The sequence below is a fragment of the Chionomys nivalis genome, chromosome 4, assembly GCF_950005125.1.
Source record: "Chionomys nivalis chromosome 4, mChiNiv1.1, whole genome shotgun sequence".
NCBI lineage: Eukaryota > Metazoa > Chordata > Mammalia > Rodentia > Cricetidae > Chionomys > Chionomys nivalis.
This window is the reverse complement of record NC_080089.1, coordinates 106,010,914-106,026,350: the sequence shown is the minus strand read 5'-3', so window position 1 is coordinate 106,026,350 and position 15,437 is coordinate 106,010,914. Positions and strand designations below refer to the sequence as shown.

The 15,437-nt window shown below is 41.4% G+C and overlaps 1 protein-coding gene across 14 annotated transcripts in view; it reads right to left on the bottom strand.

Moving 5' to 3' along the window:
• Positions 1 to 15,437, bottom strand: part of Map4 (microtubule associated protein 4) — a 133,227-nt gene that overhangs the window by 87,800 nt on the left and 29,990 nt on the right. For all 14 annotated transcript variants that reach the window (XM_057766371.1, XM_057766370.1, XM_057766369.1 and 11 more), the window contains exon 2: positions 6,245 to 6,476. In XM_057766371.1, the coding sequence (XP_057622354.1) occupies positions 6,245 to 6,467 (223 nt within the window). In that variant the 5' untranslated portion in view covers positions 6,468 to 6,476. The remainder of the gene's footprint in view (positions 1 to 6,244; positions 6,477 to 15,437) is intronic.

Genomic DNA, 15,437 nt, shown 5'->3' with positions numbered 1-15,437 from the left:
TGGTTTTGGAGCCTGTTCTGGAACTAGCTCTTGTAGACCAGGCTGGTCTCGAACTCACAGAGATCCGCTTGCCTCTGCCTCCCAAGTGCTGGGATTAAAGGCGTGCGCCACCACCGCCCGGCGAAATTCTGTCTTTTTAAACAAAGAAAATAACAATAAAAATATTGATTAAGGGGCTATAGATGGCTCAGCACTTAGGAGTGTGTACTGCTCTCGGAGAAAATCTAAGCTTAGAGTACAGCACCCACGCTAAGGCTCCCAGAGGATCCAAAATCCTCTTCTAACTTCCACAGGCACCGATACACATGGTACACAGACATGCATGAAGGCAAAACACTCAAACACATGAAATAAAAATAAGCACATAAAGATAAGTCTTAAAAAATAATAAATTTACAATCTGGTTAAGTGACAGTGTCATATTTTAAGAAATAACACACAAAGCACCTACCAGATTAAAAGAAAACAAAGATTAAATAGGAATAAGATGTACCATACATGTACCACACAGAGCTTCAGTCTAGAAGAGAATTAAAAACATTATGACACTAAGAAGAAAAACTCAGGGACTGAAGAGGTGGCTCAGAGGTAAAGAGCACTGGTTGCTCTTCCAGGTCCTGAGTTCAATTCCCAGCAACCACATGGTGGTCACCTGTAATGAAATCTGGTGCCCTCTTCTGGCATGCAAGCAAACATGCAGGAAGAACACTGCATACATAATAAAGAAAATCTTAAAGAAAAAAGAAAAGAAAAACTCAAAAACTTCTTTCAAATAAGTTATGTTAAGCCTATGCAGCACTGGGAACCCTCAATCAAAAGATGCTATACTACCTTCTCACTGAATTCCACAGAGGATCTTCATTTAATGAAATAATCTCTCAGTTCAACATATGTAGCACTGAAACAGCACATTTTTAAATTAATCATATTCTCCCCACTCGACCTCCCCCCAGGCAGGGGGATTTCTCTGTGTAACAGCCCTGGGCTGTCCTGGAACTCCCTTTGTAAGACAGACTTTGCCTCCTGTGCTGGAATTAAAGCCATGCACCATCATGCCTAGCTAAAAATTAATCATATTCTTCTTAAAGGAATAGAAATCCAAAGTTACCTTTAAAAAAAATCACTCTGCATAACAGGTTTCATCTCCCACAAGAGGGGTAAACCTTAAAAAGGAGGGTAAAGAGCTGAGAGGAAAAGAGCCATGAGGAGATTAAGTTTTGGGCCAAACAGGGAAGAATGAGCACAGGCTCAACACAAGGCTTTGCAATCTGCATGGCCAGACTCTTGTCAACATCACCCTCTTGTGGCAAATTTTGGCAAACTGCACTATTTCATTAAGGCCAAGTCACATGAATAAAATCCTCTGCAGTCTAAGCTCGTTACCACCCCTTCCATACTGACTTATAACATCTTCTGACCTAGGAGGACCTGTTGAAACACATCTAAGCCTCAACCCCCTGAGCCTATCTACTGCACTTGATCTGAGGAGCACTCTCCTAGACTAGAAACAGAGTCTCACTCAGACTGTCCTGGAATTCACTATGTAGACCAGCCTGTAGATCTATCTGCTTCTGCCTCCTGAATGCTGGGGATAAGAGGCATGCACCACCATATAACTTATTCTACATAAATATTGGCCTCAAACTCTCCCCTAGAGAGTTAAGTAGAAACTATTAACCTCAATCTTATGAACAGGGCACAGAAGTCTAAATTACCTGTCCACAAATTTCCTAACTGATTATGTGAAAGTCAACAAATGTATGAGATGCTCACTAGCCTAAGGCAGTCACAGAATTTCTGCTTTGCCACTCATATTTCAAAGACAGATGTAGTCGGGTAGTAACTGTGCATGCCTTTAGTCACAGGAGATTAAATCACACAGGCAGAGTCAGGTGGATCTCTGTGAGTTCAAGGCCAGTGGGGGAGGGGGGGCGTGACACGGGGACGGAGGGAGGGCACAGACAGATGCAAGTGGAGGGAGGGAGGGGACGGAGGGACGGCACAGACAGATGCAAGAGTCAGACACACAGTGCTCATAATGAACTACCAGGCATTGGGCTGTTTAGGAGTAAAGCATGGAAGCTCAATACATTCTGAGAAATGACAAATACAATAGGCAACAAGCATGCCACGGTACCCACTCGTAACCTTAAAATACACTGCTCATTTTAATAGAAAAGGATTCTTACAGAAATTGGTGCCACCATGTCTGTTACAAGAGTTGTACTCAGATATACGTATTTTGTGTTTTATTTTGAGATGGGATTTCTTCTAGCCCAGGTTAGCCTTGAATCCCCTACAAAACCAAAGTTGACCTTGACTTTACCTTTCTCCCAAATGCTAGGTTTGGACCATAGTGAAAGATCACCCTTCACCTGTAGTTGAAGGCCTTTAGGGAAGCCATTTAAAAAAAGGAAATAAAAACTATTGTCTAAAGAGCTCTATTATATGTAGCTTGCTCAGCTGTTCCTCCTCTATGTAGATGGCAACACAAAACCAAACAAGTAAGAGACTACCAAGCTATTCCAAAAACAAAAAAATTAGGTATGTACTTCAGGTTTGGGCACACAAACATATATAAAAAACACAAAAATAATGAAATACACTAGGCCTTAAGGCAGGAGAATCAAGAGTTTCAGGGTAGCACAGGTTACATCTTAAGGCCTTATCTCATAGAACAAAAATAACAATAAATTAAAACCTTTAGAGCTCTTCCATTGTGTCTTAAAAACTGCAAAAGAGATAGCTTGGAAGTTAAGAGCAATTATTGCTCGAGCAGAGGACCAACACATGAAGGGCAGCTTACAACCGCCTATAACTCCAGCTCCAGGAAATAGGACATCCTCCTCTATCCTTCACAAGTAACATAACATACTCAAAGTTACCCCCACAGACACACACATATGTGTGTGTGTATACACATACATTAATAATTTGTTTGATAGCTTCTTTCCTGAAACAGGGTTTCTACGTGTAGCCCTGGCAGTACTGAAACTCTGTAGGCCAGGTTGGTCTTCAACTCAGAGAGATACACTTGCTTCTGCCTTCTGAGTGCTGAGATTAAAGGGTGTGCACCATCACTCTAGATGAGGTACAGTCAGGTGTCATGGCACACGTGCTTTTAATACCAGTATTCGAGAGGCAGAGGCAGAAACAGGAGCTTTATGAGTTGTAGGCCAGTCAGCACCCCCACTTTCAAGAGAGAAAGCACAAGAAAAACTATTTCTACAACTTCCCTGTCCTTACCCATCTAGATTATTCCCAGACTGTAGAGGCATAAAACAACTGTAAGAAACAGAACACGAAAAAGAAGCAACCTTCTTCATCCAAACTCTGATGAGCATCAAGTTACTGGGGTGGGAGAGCATCTTAGCTACCATTACCTACTACAATAACTAAGCCTTACCATTTCCTTCCTTCCTACTAAATTTCCTTTATTTTCATGTGAGTCAGTCAAAGGACCACTGTGAATGATTCTCCATTAAGAAATTCAATTTTGGCCGGGCGGTGGTGGCGCACGCCTTTAATCCCAGCACTTGGGAGGCAGAGGCAGGCGGATCTCTGTGAGTTCGAGACCAGCCTGGTCTACAGAGCTAGTTCCAGGACAGGCTCCAAAGCCACAGAGAAACCCTGTCTCGAAAAACCAAAAAAAAAAAAAAAAAAAAAGAAAGAAATTCAATTTTTTTCCCTTGGAGCAAATAATTGTGCAAATGATAAGATCTCATACTCTTATATTCTTCACCTGATGCAGTGTGTGTCTCTCCATAAAGTATAAACAAAGCCACTAGGTTTTCCACTTTGGTTATAGAAAGTCAAAAGCAATGTCACTCCCACTTCCACGGCATGAAAAAGATAGCTGAGAGCTAGGAGTCTGGGAGACATCTCAGCTGGTAATATGCTCGACTTGCAAGAAAGGACCTGAGTTAGACACCCAGAACAAAAGTAAAATAGCAGATATACTGGTTTGAGCTTGTAATCCCAGTGCTGAGGGATGGATACAAAAAGGCAAATTTCTAAGGCTTTCCAGTTTAGTCTATTAGGTGAGTTTCAAGCCAGTGAAGAACCTTGTCAGGGGGAAAACAACAACAGCAACAAAAACTGGCCTACTGAAATAGCTAATGGACAAAAGCATTTGCCACAAACTTGATAACCTGAGTTCAAGCTTCAGGATCCTCAAGATGAAGGGAAAAAACCGGTCCCTGTAAATTGTCCTCTGATTTGTACATGGAATGTACAAAGGTGCCGGAGAAACAAAAACATCCAACATTGTCCCCTGGCCTACACACACTACACTACACCACACACACCCCTACCTCAAATGAAAAGATACATCTTCTCTCTCCTCCCTCCCCCTTTAAATAAATCTTTTTATTATGTATACAATATTCTACCTGCATGTATGCTTGGATGCCAGAAAAAGGCACCATCTCATTACAGATGGTTGTGAGCCACCATGAGGTTGCTGGGAATTGAACTCAGGACCTCTAGAAGAACAGCCAATGTTCTTAACTTGTGAGCCATCTCTCCAGCCCTCGTCTCTCTCTTTTATACAGTCACACGTAGTTCAGTCTTAGAACCTAGTAAGAACAAATCCTGTAGTTCTGATCCTGTCTTCACCTCCCAAATTCTAGGATGACAGGTGTATTGTGCTACCATGTCTACTTCTGTAGGGTTCAAACCTAAGCCAGAGCTTCCTAGACTACTGCTGAGCAAGCACATCCCCATTTCTCCATTGTCTCATAAAGAAATTTAATCCCGCCGGGCGGTTGTGACGCACACCTTTAATCCCAGGCAGAGGCAGGCGGATCTCTGTGAGTTCGAGACCAGCCTGGTCTACAAGAGCTAGTTCCAGGACAGGCTCCAAAACCACAGAGAAACCCTGTCTCGAAAAATCAAAAAAAAAAAAAAAAAGAAAAGAAAAAAAAAAAAAAGAAAAAAAAAGAAATTTAATCCCTAGTTTAAAAACTAAAAACTATGCACAGATAGATCAATTTCAATCCAACAACAAAATATTAATTTTATGTAACTATTCTAGAAGATAAACGCTTCCCCACTTATGTGGTATTTTATTTCATTTCATTTTGGTACACAGCTCTCAAAATCACCTCAAACTTTCAATCTTTCTCAGATCTCAACAGCAGCCAACTCTTTTTTTGTTTGTTTTTATTTGCTATTTGTTTGTTTTGTTTTACAGGGTTTCTCTGTATAGCCTTGGCTGTCCTGGAACACTCAGCTGACCAGGCTGGCTTTGACCTCACAGAATGACTCTACCTCCCAAGTTCTATCAAATTAATTTTTTTAAGTTTATTTATTATGTATATAGTGTTCTGGGCACCAGATCTCATTATAGATGGGTGTGAGCCATCATGTGGTTGCTGGGAATTGAACTCAGGACCTCCAGAACAGCAGTCAGTTCTCATACCCTCTTAGCCATCTCTCCAGCCCTCAAATTAATTTTTGAAGTATGCATGATTTCGATTCTGAAACCAGATAAGCCAGGCAGTAGTGGCACGTGCCTTTAATTCCAGCGCTAGGGAGGCAGAAGCAGGAAGATCTCTGTAAGTTCAAGGTCAATCTGGTATACACTACACAGCAAGTTCCAAGACAGGTTCCAAAGCTACACAGAGAAACCCTGTTTTGAAAATAAACAAATAAGCCAATAAATAAATACATATAATACATAAACAAATAAAGCTATACAATAAATAAATAAACAAGACCATACAGACACTGTAAGTGTGAGCTCGTTGATAGTTGGTTGACTCACATCAAAGTCAAAATGAGCCAGACAGTGATTTCCAAGGCAGCCTGTGCTATAGTGTGAGGTTCTGTCTCAAAATACCAAACAACCAACCAAATATACATATAAATTACTAGACAACTAATGAACAATACCCCTCTTAAATACAAGCACAAAATTCCTCAGCCAGCTGGGTAGTGGTGGCTCAGGCCTTTCATCCCAGTACTTGGGAGGCAGAGGCAGACGGATCTCTGAGTTTGAGGCCAGACAGAATGAGTTCCAGGACTCCTAGCAATACAAAAACCCTGTCAAGAAACCCCATCACCACCAAAACAAAAGACAAAAAAAGTTTCAGCAACACTGATTTGACTAAAGGACAATGTGTCCTTGATTTGCAACAAAACCTTCAAGACTAGCCTACACCAAACCTCAGGGGTGACAGACAAGTCTTGACCTCCAATCTGCATTCTAAACACGTGCGTCCCTTTCACCTTGAACACTTACCTTCAACCTGGCTAGTGTCTGAGCATGGTTTCTTTTTGGACTCTGGGTTCCCAGCTTTCTCGTCACCATCCATAAGAGGAATATACTCAGTCTTCTCCACAGTTTCTCCCACAGTGTCATCATAGGGCTCCGCCTCCAGTGTGGCAATGAAGTCTCGCTTTATCTCTCCCTCAATCTCTGGAGGTGGCTCTGTCAATGCATCTACAAGACTGAGGTCCGCCATTCTGCACCACTGCAAGGGGAAAAGAGAAGTTCACATGAATACTTGAATGAAAAATGGAAAAACATTTCTAGAACTTCTCATCAGTTGTTTTCAAGAGACCCAAAATCTGTTCAAGTACAGTCAATGCCTTTTAGATGATGAGAAAATAACAGCTCAGTAACCACAGGTGACATTGTTCTCGAATCTCCCCAAGGCAGAAAAGCCAAGACTATTTTGTTCTTTTTACTTATCTTTACTTATTTAACAGGATCTTGTTATATGAAGCCCAATCTAGGCTAACCCACAATAAATCTTCTGCCTCAGCCTCTAGTACACTGGGATTATAGGAATGTATAATCAAACCAGTTTATTTTTATTAATATAGAAAATAAAGCAAGAGTCAGGCGGTGGTGACTCTTGCCTTTGATCCCAGCACTGTGAGTTCAAGGTCAGTCTGGTCTATAGAAAGAGTTAGTTCCAGACAGCTATGTGTGTTACACAGAGAAACCCTGTTGTTAAAAGCCAACCCCCCCCCCAATTTTACTTTTACTTCCTGTGTTTTAAGTATTTTGCTTGCTTGCTTGCTTGCATATATGTGCACCACGAGCATGTCTGCTACCTGTGGTGGCCAGGGGAGGAGTTATGTGAGTGCTGAGAACCTAACCTAACTTGGGTCCTCTGGAAGAGCAGACAGTGCTCTTAACTGTGGCGCGCAACTCCGCCAGCAGAGAAGACGACCACAACAGGATTCTTCTTGGAACGTACTTTATTGGAGGGCAGAAGACTGAAGATTAGATGGAGGTGAAAAGACCCCGAGCCCGACCGTGCGCGGAGGGGGGGGGATATGGGATATAGATATATATAGATATATATATACACACAGCGCCTGGTCTGCCTATGATGTGTCTTTGCTTGATTGGCTCGGCCCACACTGAGGCGATCGCGTGAGCAAGACGTGTGAGCAATTGATAGGTGGAATTCAAACCACTCTTGGGCCAGAGGTGAGCATGCGCAGAAGTTGTTTACTAACTAGGGACAACTAGCAAATGGTGGCAACGGGCTTAGTGCCAGACCCTGAGAACATGACAGCGCCGTGTCGCGCTACACTTAACCACCAAGCCATCTCTCCAGGCCTTAAATCAGATCTTCTAACTTCAATTACCTCATACTTTCACATCAGGTTGCAAAATAGTTTTTAAACAAATACAAAGAAAATATTAGAATGTTTCTATGAAAAAGACTGTATTATCAGGAAAACAAAATCATCTGTTTTCTAAGACTCAGTACTGCCTATTCACTCCTAGATAGCCGAGTCAGCCAACAACACTCAGTCAGCATTATTATACTAGCACGGAAAATAAATGATGGCAGCCAGCGATATGGGTCAACGGACAAATGTACTTGCCACAAAGCCTGACAACCTGAATTTGAGCCCTATATTCCTCTGCGAAGGTGGAGAGAACCAACTTTTCACAGTACACACACAGTCTCTCACACACATCATATATACGCACATAACTAAAACTTTAAGACAAGCTGGGTGGTGGTAGAACAAAACTTTATTCCCAGCAGTCCGGAGGCAAAGGCAGGCGAATAAAGCAAGTTCCAGGGCAGCCAGAGTTGTTACACTGAGAAACCTTGTCTGAAAAAAACAAAAACTTAAAACAAAATGATTTGAGAAATAACTTGAATGGACGTATCCTATGTGGGTGGATAAAGCCATTCACAGAAGCCATAAGGAGATGTGGGCTAGGAAGTCCCCTATAGCTCCCAAAACAATACAAGCTACTGTCACAAAAGCTGGTGCCCATCAGAACAGGGCAGTCAGACATTACTACTGAAGACGCCACACACTTGGGTGGCAGGACAGAGGGTTGGGGGTGGGAAACCAAGCTGTAACTACGTTGGAAGCTTCTTCCCTGCTTGCTAGATTTCATAGTCCCAAAAAGGTGCTTTCCTGGCTGATAGGGGAACACTGTTACTGTCTTATTCCACTACAGATTCCCTGTGTGACACTACCCACCTGCCAGGCAATAAAAAAGAAGCTAATTGTTACAGGATTTGTGGCCCATTACACAGAAGGAAATCCATCCTGGTACTGTAAAACTGGTCAAAGGCCTAAGGCAGATGAGGTCATAGGCTGTAGTGGGAAAGCTACTGCTGTTGTTTTTGATAAACAGATATGATGCACCTATCAAATTGCCTTCTAACCTTTTGGTCACAGAAGTTTCTTTTTTCAATGGGTAGCCAGTACTGCAGAGACTCATACTGGTCAAACTACTGGGAATAAGTCTATGGCTGGATGTTCAGTCCTAAACATGGAATCTATAACCAACCCCACAAAGCTCAAGGAGCAACACAGAAGATGGGACGGAAAGAATGGAGGAGCTGAAGAGGGAATGAGGTGCTTTGAAAGTGCTGTCTTAAAGAACGGAGGAGCTGGCCGGGCGGTGGTGGCGCACGCCTTTAATCCCAGCACTTGGGAGGCAGAGGCAGGTGGATCTCTGTGAGTTCGAGACCAGCCTGGTCTACAAGAGCTAGTTCCAGGACAGGCTCCAAAACCACAGAGAAACCCTGTCTCGAAAAACCCAAAAAAAAAAAAAAAAAAAAAGAACGGAGGAGCTGAAGAGGGAATGGGGCGCTGTGAAAGTGCTGTCTTTCAGTCTTGCCCTTTCTCTCTCAGCTGTTTTGATTACCTGCAGAAGACCTGAATAAGGTGAACCTGTTAACACTCATGAGGCCATACTACTCCTACAGGATTTATACACAGTTAATAGCTGGTGGTAAATTGCCCAAGTTCCTGTAAAATAAAGCTCTCCTCCACACCCCTGTAAGTAACCCTCATCAAATTCATTGGGTCATAAAAATTTAAACTAAACAGAAATTACCAAGATCTGCTTCTTAGTTTTTAGACAAGTTCTTAGATAAAAGGTAATATTTATCAGCATGGAGAATCCTAGAGAAGGTTTATCTATATATGACCTGGGTAAAAAACATTAACTACACATATTTTTAAAAATTACATTAGGAAAGATAACAAGATTTAATATTTTATTGCATGCCAGAGAAATGGACTCATACTATAGCTCAGACAGGCTGGAACTCATACAGATAAAATTGGTCTAGAACTCATAGCAATCCTCTTGTCCCAGTCTCCCTAGAGATGGGATTCCAAGTATGATCCATCATGACGCCTGGCTTAAACACTGAATTCATATAGACCTACAAATAAAATCCTTCTCCCCCCCCCCAAAAAAAAAAGCTGCTTTAGGCACTGGAGAGATGGACAAGCTGTAAGAACACCTGATGCTCTCATAAAGGACTGGGATCCTGCAATACTCTGTGATGGCTTACAGTCATCTATACCTCCAATTCCAAGAGATTTGATCTAACCACCTCTTCTGGCCTCTGCAAGCCATGCACACTTGTGGTACACATACATACACGCAGGCAGGTAAAACATACATATAAAATTAACAAATATAAACACTGAAGAGGGCTGCTTATCTATCTACCCCACCCCATGTCTGTGTTTGTGTGCACCCGTTGCATGTAAGTGTAGAACAGGGACATTGGGTGTCTTCCTCTACAGCTCTCTGCCTTATTTGTTTGAAACAGTCTAGGTTAGCAGCTGGTGAAGCCCAGAGATCCTCCTGTCCCCCATCCCCAAATGCTGAGATTACAGCCATGAGCAACCATTTCTGGCTTTTTACATAGGTGCTGGCATCTGAACTAAGGTCACTGTGCTTGCATAGCAAGTTCTCTACCCACTGAACCATTTCCCCAGTCCTTAGTTTTGCTTTTTGTTGGTTTCATTTTGAGACAAGGTCTTTTCGAGAGGCCCAGACTGGCCTCAAATCTGTTATCCTCTCTCTTGCCTCTGCCTCTCTACTGTGTTACCATGTGGGCTTGCTTTTCATCCTTCCCTCTGTAAAACTACTCTCATCAGTCAGCCCTTTAAAGACCCAGGGCATGGGGACACATAGCTATAATCCAAGGAACTCGGCAGCTAAGGCACAAAGGTCTGAAGTTCTGGGATTATAGGCACAAGCCACACATTTGTGCACAGGTGTTGTGGTACATTTCTTTTTAAATGTGGTGACATGTAAAGAATAACTAAGCTATTGGGATGCAGATGTTAGGCTAGATGAGCTAGCCTAACAGGAAGACTGAGCTCTACACCGGCCTGAGCTACGTATAGAAATCCTATGTCAGGCTAGAAAGATGGCTCAGAGCCTAAGAGCTCTGGTTGCTCTTCCAAAGGTCGTGAGTTCAATTCCCAACAACCACATAGCATCTCACAACCATCTATGATGAGATCTGGTGCCCTCTTCTGGTATGTAGGGATACAAGCAGGAAGAACATTACATACATAATAAATCTTTAAAAGAAGTTCTATTTCAAAAAACAAGAATATGCACACATCACTACTTGTAGAAAATGATTCTAGAAAATTACAGCATTGTGATAGAAGTACAGATAATTACTTTATTGATTTTACCTCATATAATCAGTTAGGCCTCAATGTTATGTTTTATGAACAAAAAGGTACAACAGGGGCCAGGCATGCCTCTAATTCCAGCACTTCAGAGGCAAAAGTAGGTGTCAGTCTTTTGAGTTCAAGGCCATCCTGGTCAGCATCTGAGTTCCAGGACAGCTAAGGCCACATAGTGAAATGGGGGTGGGAGGAGATATATGGAATACAATATAACACAGGGCTGTTTTCAAATCAAGACCTCAAGAAGATAGAAACCTTATCATTAAAAACCTTATTAGCTAGGTTTCTTGGTCCACGCTGGGAATCCCACTTTATCTCAGGAAGCTGAGATAAGAGGAGGATTTTGAGACACGTCTTGAAACACCCAAATCAAAAAAAATAAAAAAATAAAAAATAATAAAAAATAAAATAAAAAAGGAAGTACCTTTGTGAATGAGAAGACTCCACTTAAAATGACCATTTATTCATTTAGCTATTTAGATAATAAAATTAATTTAAAGTGGATTTGTGATTAAGACACAGAATCTAAAAGTGAGTCTCGCAGACAGTGTTTTAATTTGATGCCATGGCCTTGAGTAAGTCACCTTTGGAGACCTGAGTTTCCCTAGGTACGGTGGAAAACACCTCTAATGCCAGCAAAGAGACAGGCAGATCTCTGTGTGTTAGAGGGTAGCCTGGTCTACATAGTAAATTTCATGTCAGCCAGGACTATGTAGAGAGATGTTATCTCAAAGAGAAAAAACAATAACAAAAAAATCCACCATAATGTAACAAAAATTAAAATGCATTCCCTCTTTTCTTCCTTGCTTCTAACTCCTCCTATGTCTCCGCTCTTCGTGTTTCCACGGCTTCCTCTCAGATGTATATATATGTAAATATCTACACACACACACAAATTTAGCCTGCTGAGTGTGTTTAGTGTTGCTTGTTTGTATGTGATTTCAGGGCTGTCCACTTTGTATTGGATAACTATTAAGGAGTCTCAAACTCAAGAGCTCAAGAGCGCGAGCTCCGGGATTAAAGGTGTATACCACCATGCTTCACACACACACAGCTTTACAAAAAGTATCCCCAGTTCAAGGCAAAAGCTTTGAGGAGGAAAGAATGAACTAAAAGCAAACTCAGAGTATCTTACACTTCTTGAACCAATCTGATTGAAGCCTAAAAAACTTCACACAGCTCCAGCTAACACACCAACAGAGACCTAGTATCAAACATGCAGAACTGTCAGGAAAAAAGCCCCAATAAACATATTTAAGCAGCCACCAAAAAAAACATATGCTCTTGCCAGGAGATGGTGCTGCACGCCTTTAATTCCAGCATGTGGGAGGCAGAGGCAGAGTAAGTCCCAGGACAGTCAGAACTGTTGCGGAGAGAAACTCTGTCTCAAAAAACCAAAGGAAAGCCGGGCGGTGGTGGCGCACGCCTTTAATCCCAGCACTCGGGAGGCAGAGGCAGGCGGATCGCTGTGAGTTCGAGACCAGCCTGGTCTACAAGAGCTAGTTCCAGGACAGGCTCCAAAACCACAGAGAAACCCTGTCTCGAAAAACCCAAAAAAAAAAAAAAAAAAAAAAAAAAAAACCAAAGGAAAAAAAAAAGAACACTCGTCAAGTACAGCAATTTGGACTTCTGATCTTTCCTTCTGACCACATGTCTGGGATAAAGTTATCTGGTTACCAAGGTCTTAAAGGTAAACTAAGGCACCAGGAAACTATGTGACATGATGATGAAGCACGAAAGAGAAACTTGGTCCTTTTACTGCTTCTCACTGTTGCTATTAATAGCTGTGTGCTCCTAAATAGTAAATAACAACACAGGATGAGATAACCTTCTGGGGTAGTTTAGACAATTCACAAACTCTGAGATTACTGACTTAGAAGTATTTTTAAGGTCAAGATCTCTATAGTAGTCTGGGTAACATTTGTTTTGCCAGATTTTCACTGTGTACCTAGCTCTACATGCCTGAAACTTGACATGCAGACCAGGCTGGCTTTGAACTAACAGAGATCCACTGCTTTCCAAGTGTGGGGGGTTACAAGTGTAGGAAATCCTATAAAACCAGAAACCACCACTCTAGTTTACAAATGGCCAGCAGCTGCCTCTGTCCTCCCTTGTTACTGTATTTACTGCTGTGGAGGAAAAGAGAAAAAAGAACGAAACCCTAGGTCAGTGAACCATCACTCTCAAACATTATCCCTAAAAACTATAGTACCTTCATTTTCCACTGAACACTAGACAAATTTCTAATAAGATTCCTTTAAAGGCACTAAATTATCTTTAAAAGTATAGAATCGGGGCTGGAGAGATGGCTCAGCGATTATGAGCATTGCCTGCTCTTCCAAAGGTCCTGAGTTCAATTCCTGGCAACCACATAGTGGCTCACAACCATCTGTAATGAGGTCTGGATACCCTCTTCTAGCCTGCAGGCATACACGCAGAAAAAATATTGTATACATAATAAATTTATAAAAAAAAAAGTATAGAATCTACACATATACATGGTAGTACCTGCTTGTAATACAAACATTTGGGAGGCTTGAGTAGGACTGAGAATCTGAGCCATTCTAGACTGCACAGTAAGACTCAAAGCCTGTCTCAAAAGACCAAAATAATAATTAATATTAATGCCCATATTAACATAATTATAACAATTAGCTAGACACAATAGCATGCACTTATGAAGTACCAGGTATACAGAAAATTGAACCAGGATTGTTTAAACCCAAACCAATAGGCTAATTTAAACCAGAGCCTAACGGCAGGGAGTGGTGGTGCATGCCTGTAATCACTCAGGAGGAAGTGCTGGACAAACCACTGTTTCGCCTGTAGTGTAAATTAAGACTTTATCAAATCACTTTCTTTCTAATCCCCATAACAGGCTTCACTCAAAGTATTTTGGGTTACTGGGCAGTGATGGCGCACACCTTTAATCCCAACACTCAAGAGGCAGAGGCAGATTTCTGAGTTTCTCAATAGGCTCCACACCTATTGAGAAACCATGTCTTGAAAACCAAAAAGTATTTTGAGTTTTAATGTGAAAAGGAAGAAAAATAAAATAATTTAGCAGCATAGAGATTGTTTCAACATGCTGGCTGCCAAAGATAAGTTTGATAACTTTCAAATTTTGTCTGTTGTCACTTTTAGAAGTGTGCTTTTATTGCCTAAAACTAGTTTAGCAAAATTATCATTTACATCATTGTTACCAAAGAAAAATAGGTATTTTAAGTTTCAAATAACCAATTTGATAAAAAAAATTTTTGAGTCTCACTATGGTACCCAAGATGGTTAAGATCACTTGAACTCGCCGGACAGTGGTGGCGCACGCCTTTAATCCCAGCACTCGGGAGGCAGAGGCAGGCGGATCTCTGTGAGTTCGAGACCAGCCTGGTCTACAGAGCTAGTTCCAGGACAGGCTCCAAAGCCACAGAGAAACCCTGTCTCAAAAAACCAAAAAAAAAAAAAAAAAGATCACTTGAACTCAGTTCATGAGTTCCCAGGACCATGAGCACACACTACTCTGTGTGTGTTATTACAGTTAAAAATTGTATTTTTAAAATCTGCTCTTAAGGCTCAGTTAAATTGTTTTGATAGTACCCAGCTTCATTTCAAGGGGATCCTGATGCTACAAAAAGAGTATAGATAACTGGGAGTCAGAATTTGCTTCCAACCCCTACCCCCTTCATAGCTGGCTTAAATGACACACGATTCTGAAGCTGACACCAAGTTGCTATCCTAGGACATTACAGAGAATGCTGTTACCAAAATGGTTCCTTATTCATCAGGCTTGGAAAGAACCCAGCATTCCAGACAGTTCCAGAGATCATTTGTAATCTGAATATAGCCTACATCACATCGTCATGATTTTATACTCAAAATTCAGATTTTTTTTCAGTTTGTCTAACAAGCCTTCAGATATAACTTCCCAGATTTATTTTCTACATATTTCTTCCAGAGGTTTATTATATGTCTAGTTGAATCTTATTTTTGTTTACTGCATTTAACCAAAAAACTTAACTTCCATAAATATGGTATTTCATTCTTCTAAGTCCAACCAAATCATTAAGCAAGACTCTCTAGAGAGATCAGCTACCACCTTTGATTACAATCACATTGATTCCTTGAGAGACTTACACATGGCAATAGACAACTTAGCAAGATCCTGGCTGACTTAAGAAATATCCCTCCCTGGGGCTGGAGAGATGGCTCAGAGGTTAAGAGCACTGCCTGCTCTTCCAAAGGTCCTGAGTTCAATTCCCAGCAACCACATGGTGGCTCACAACCATCTGTAATGGGGTCTGGTGCCCTCTTCTGGCCTGTAGGCATACACACAGACAGAATATTGTATACATAATAAATAAATAAAAAAAAATTAAAAAAAAAAAAAAAAAAGAAATATCCCTCCAGAGAATATTAACTTTCCATACCCAGGTACCTCACTACATAATGTGAGGACAACAGCTGTACTACTATGAATTGATGAAATTTCCAGACTT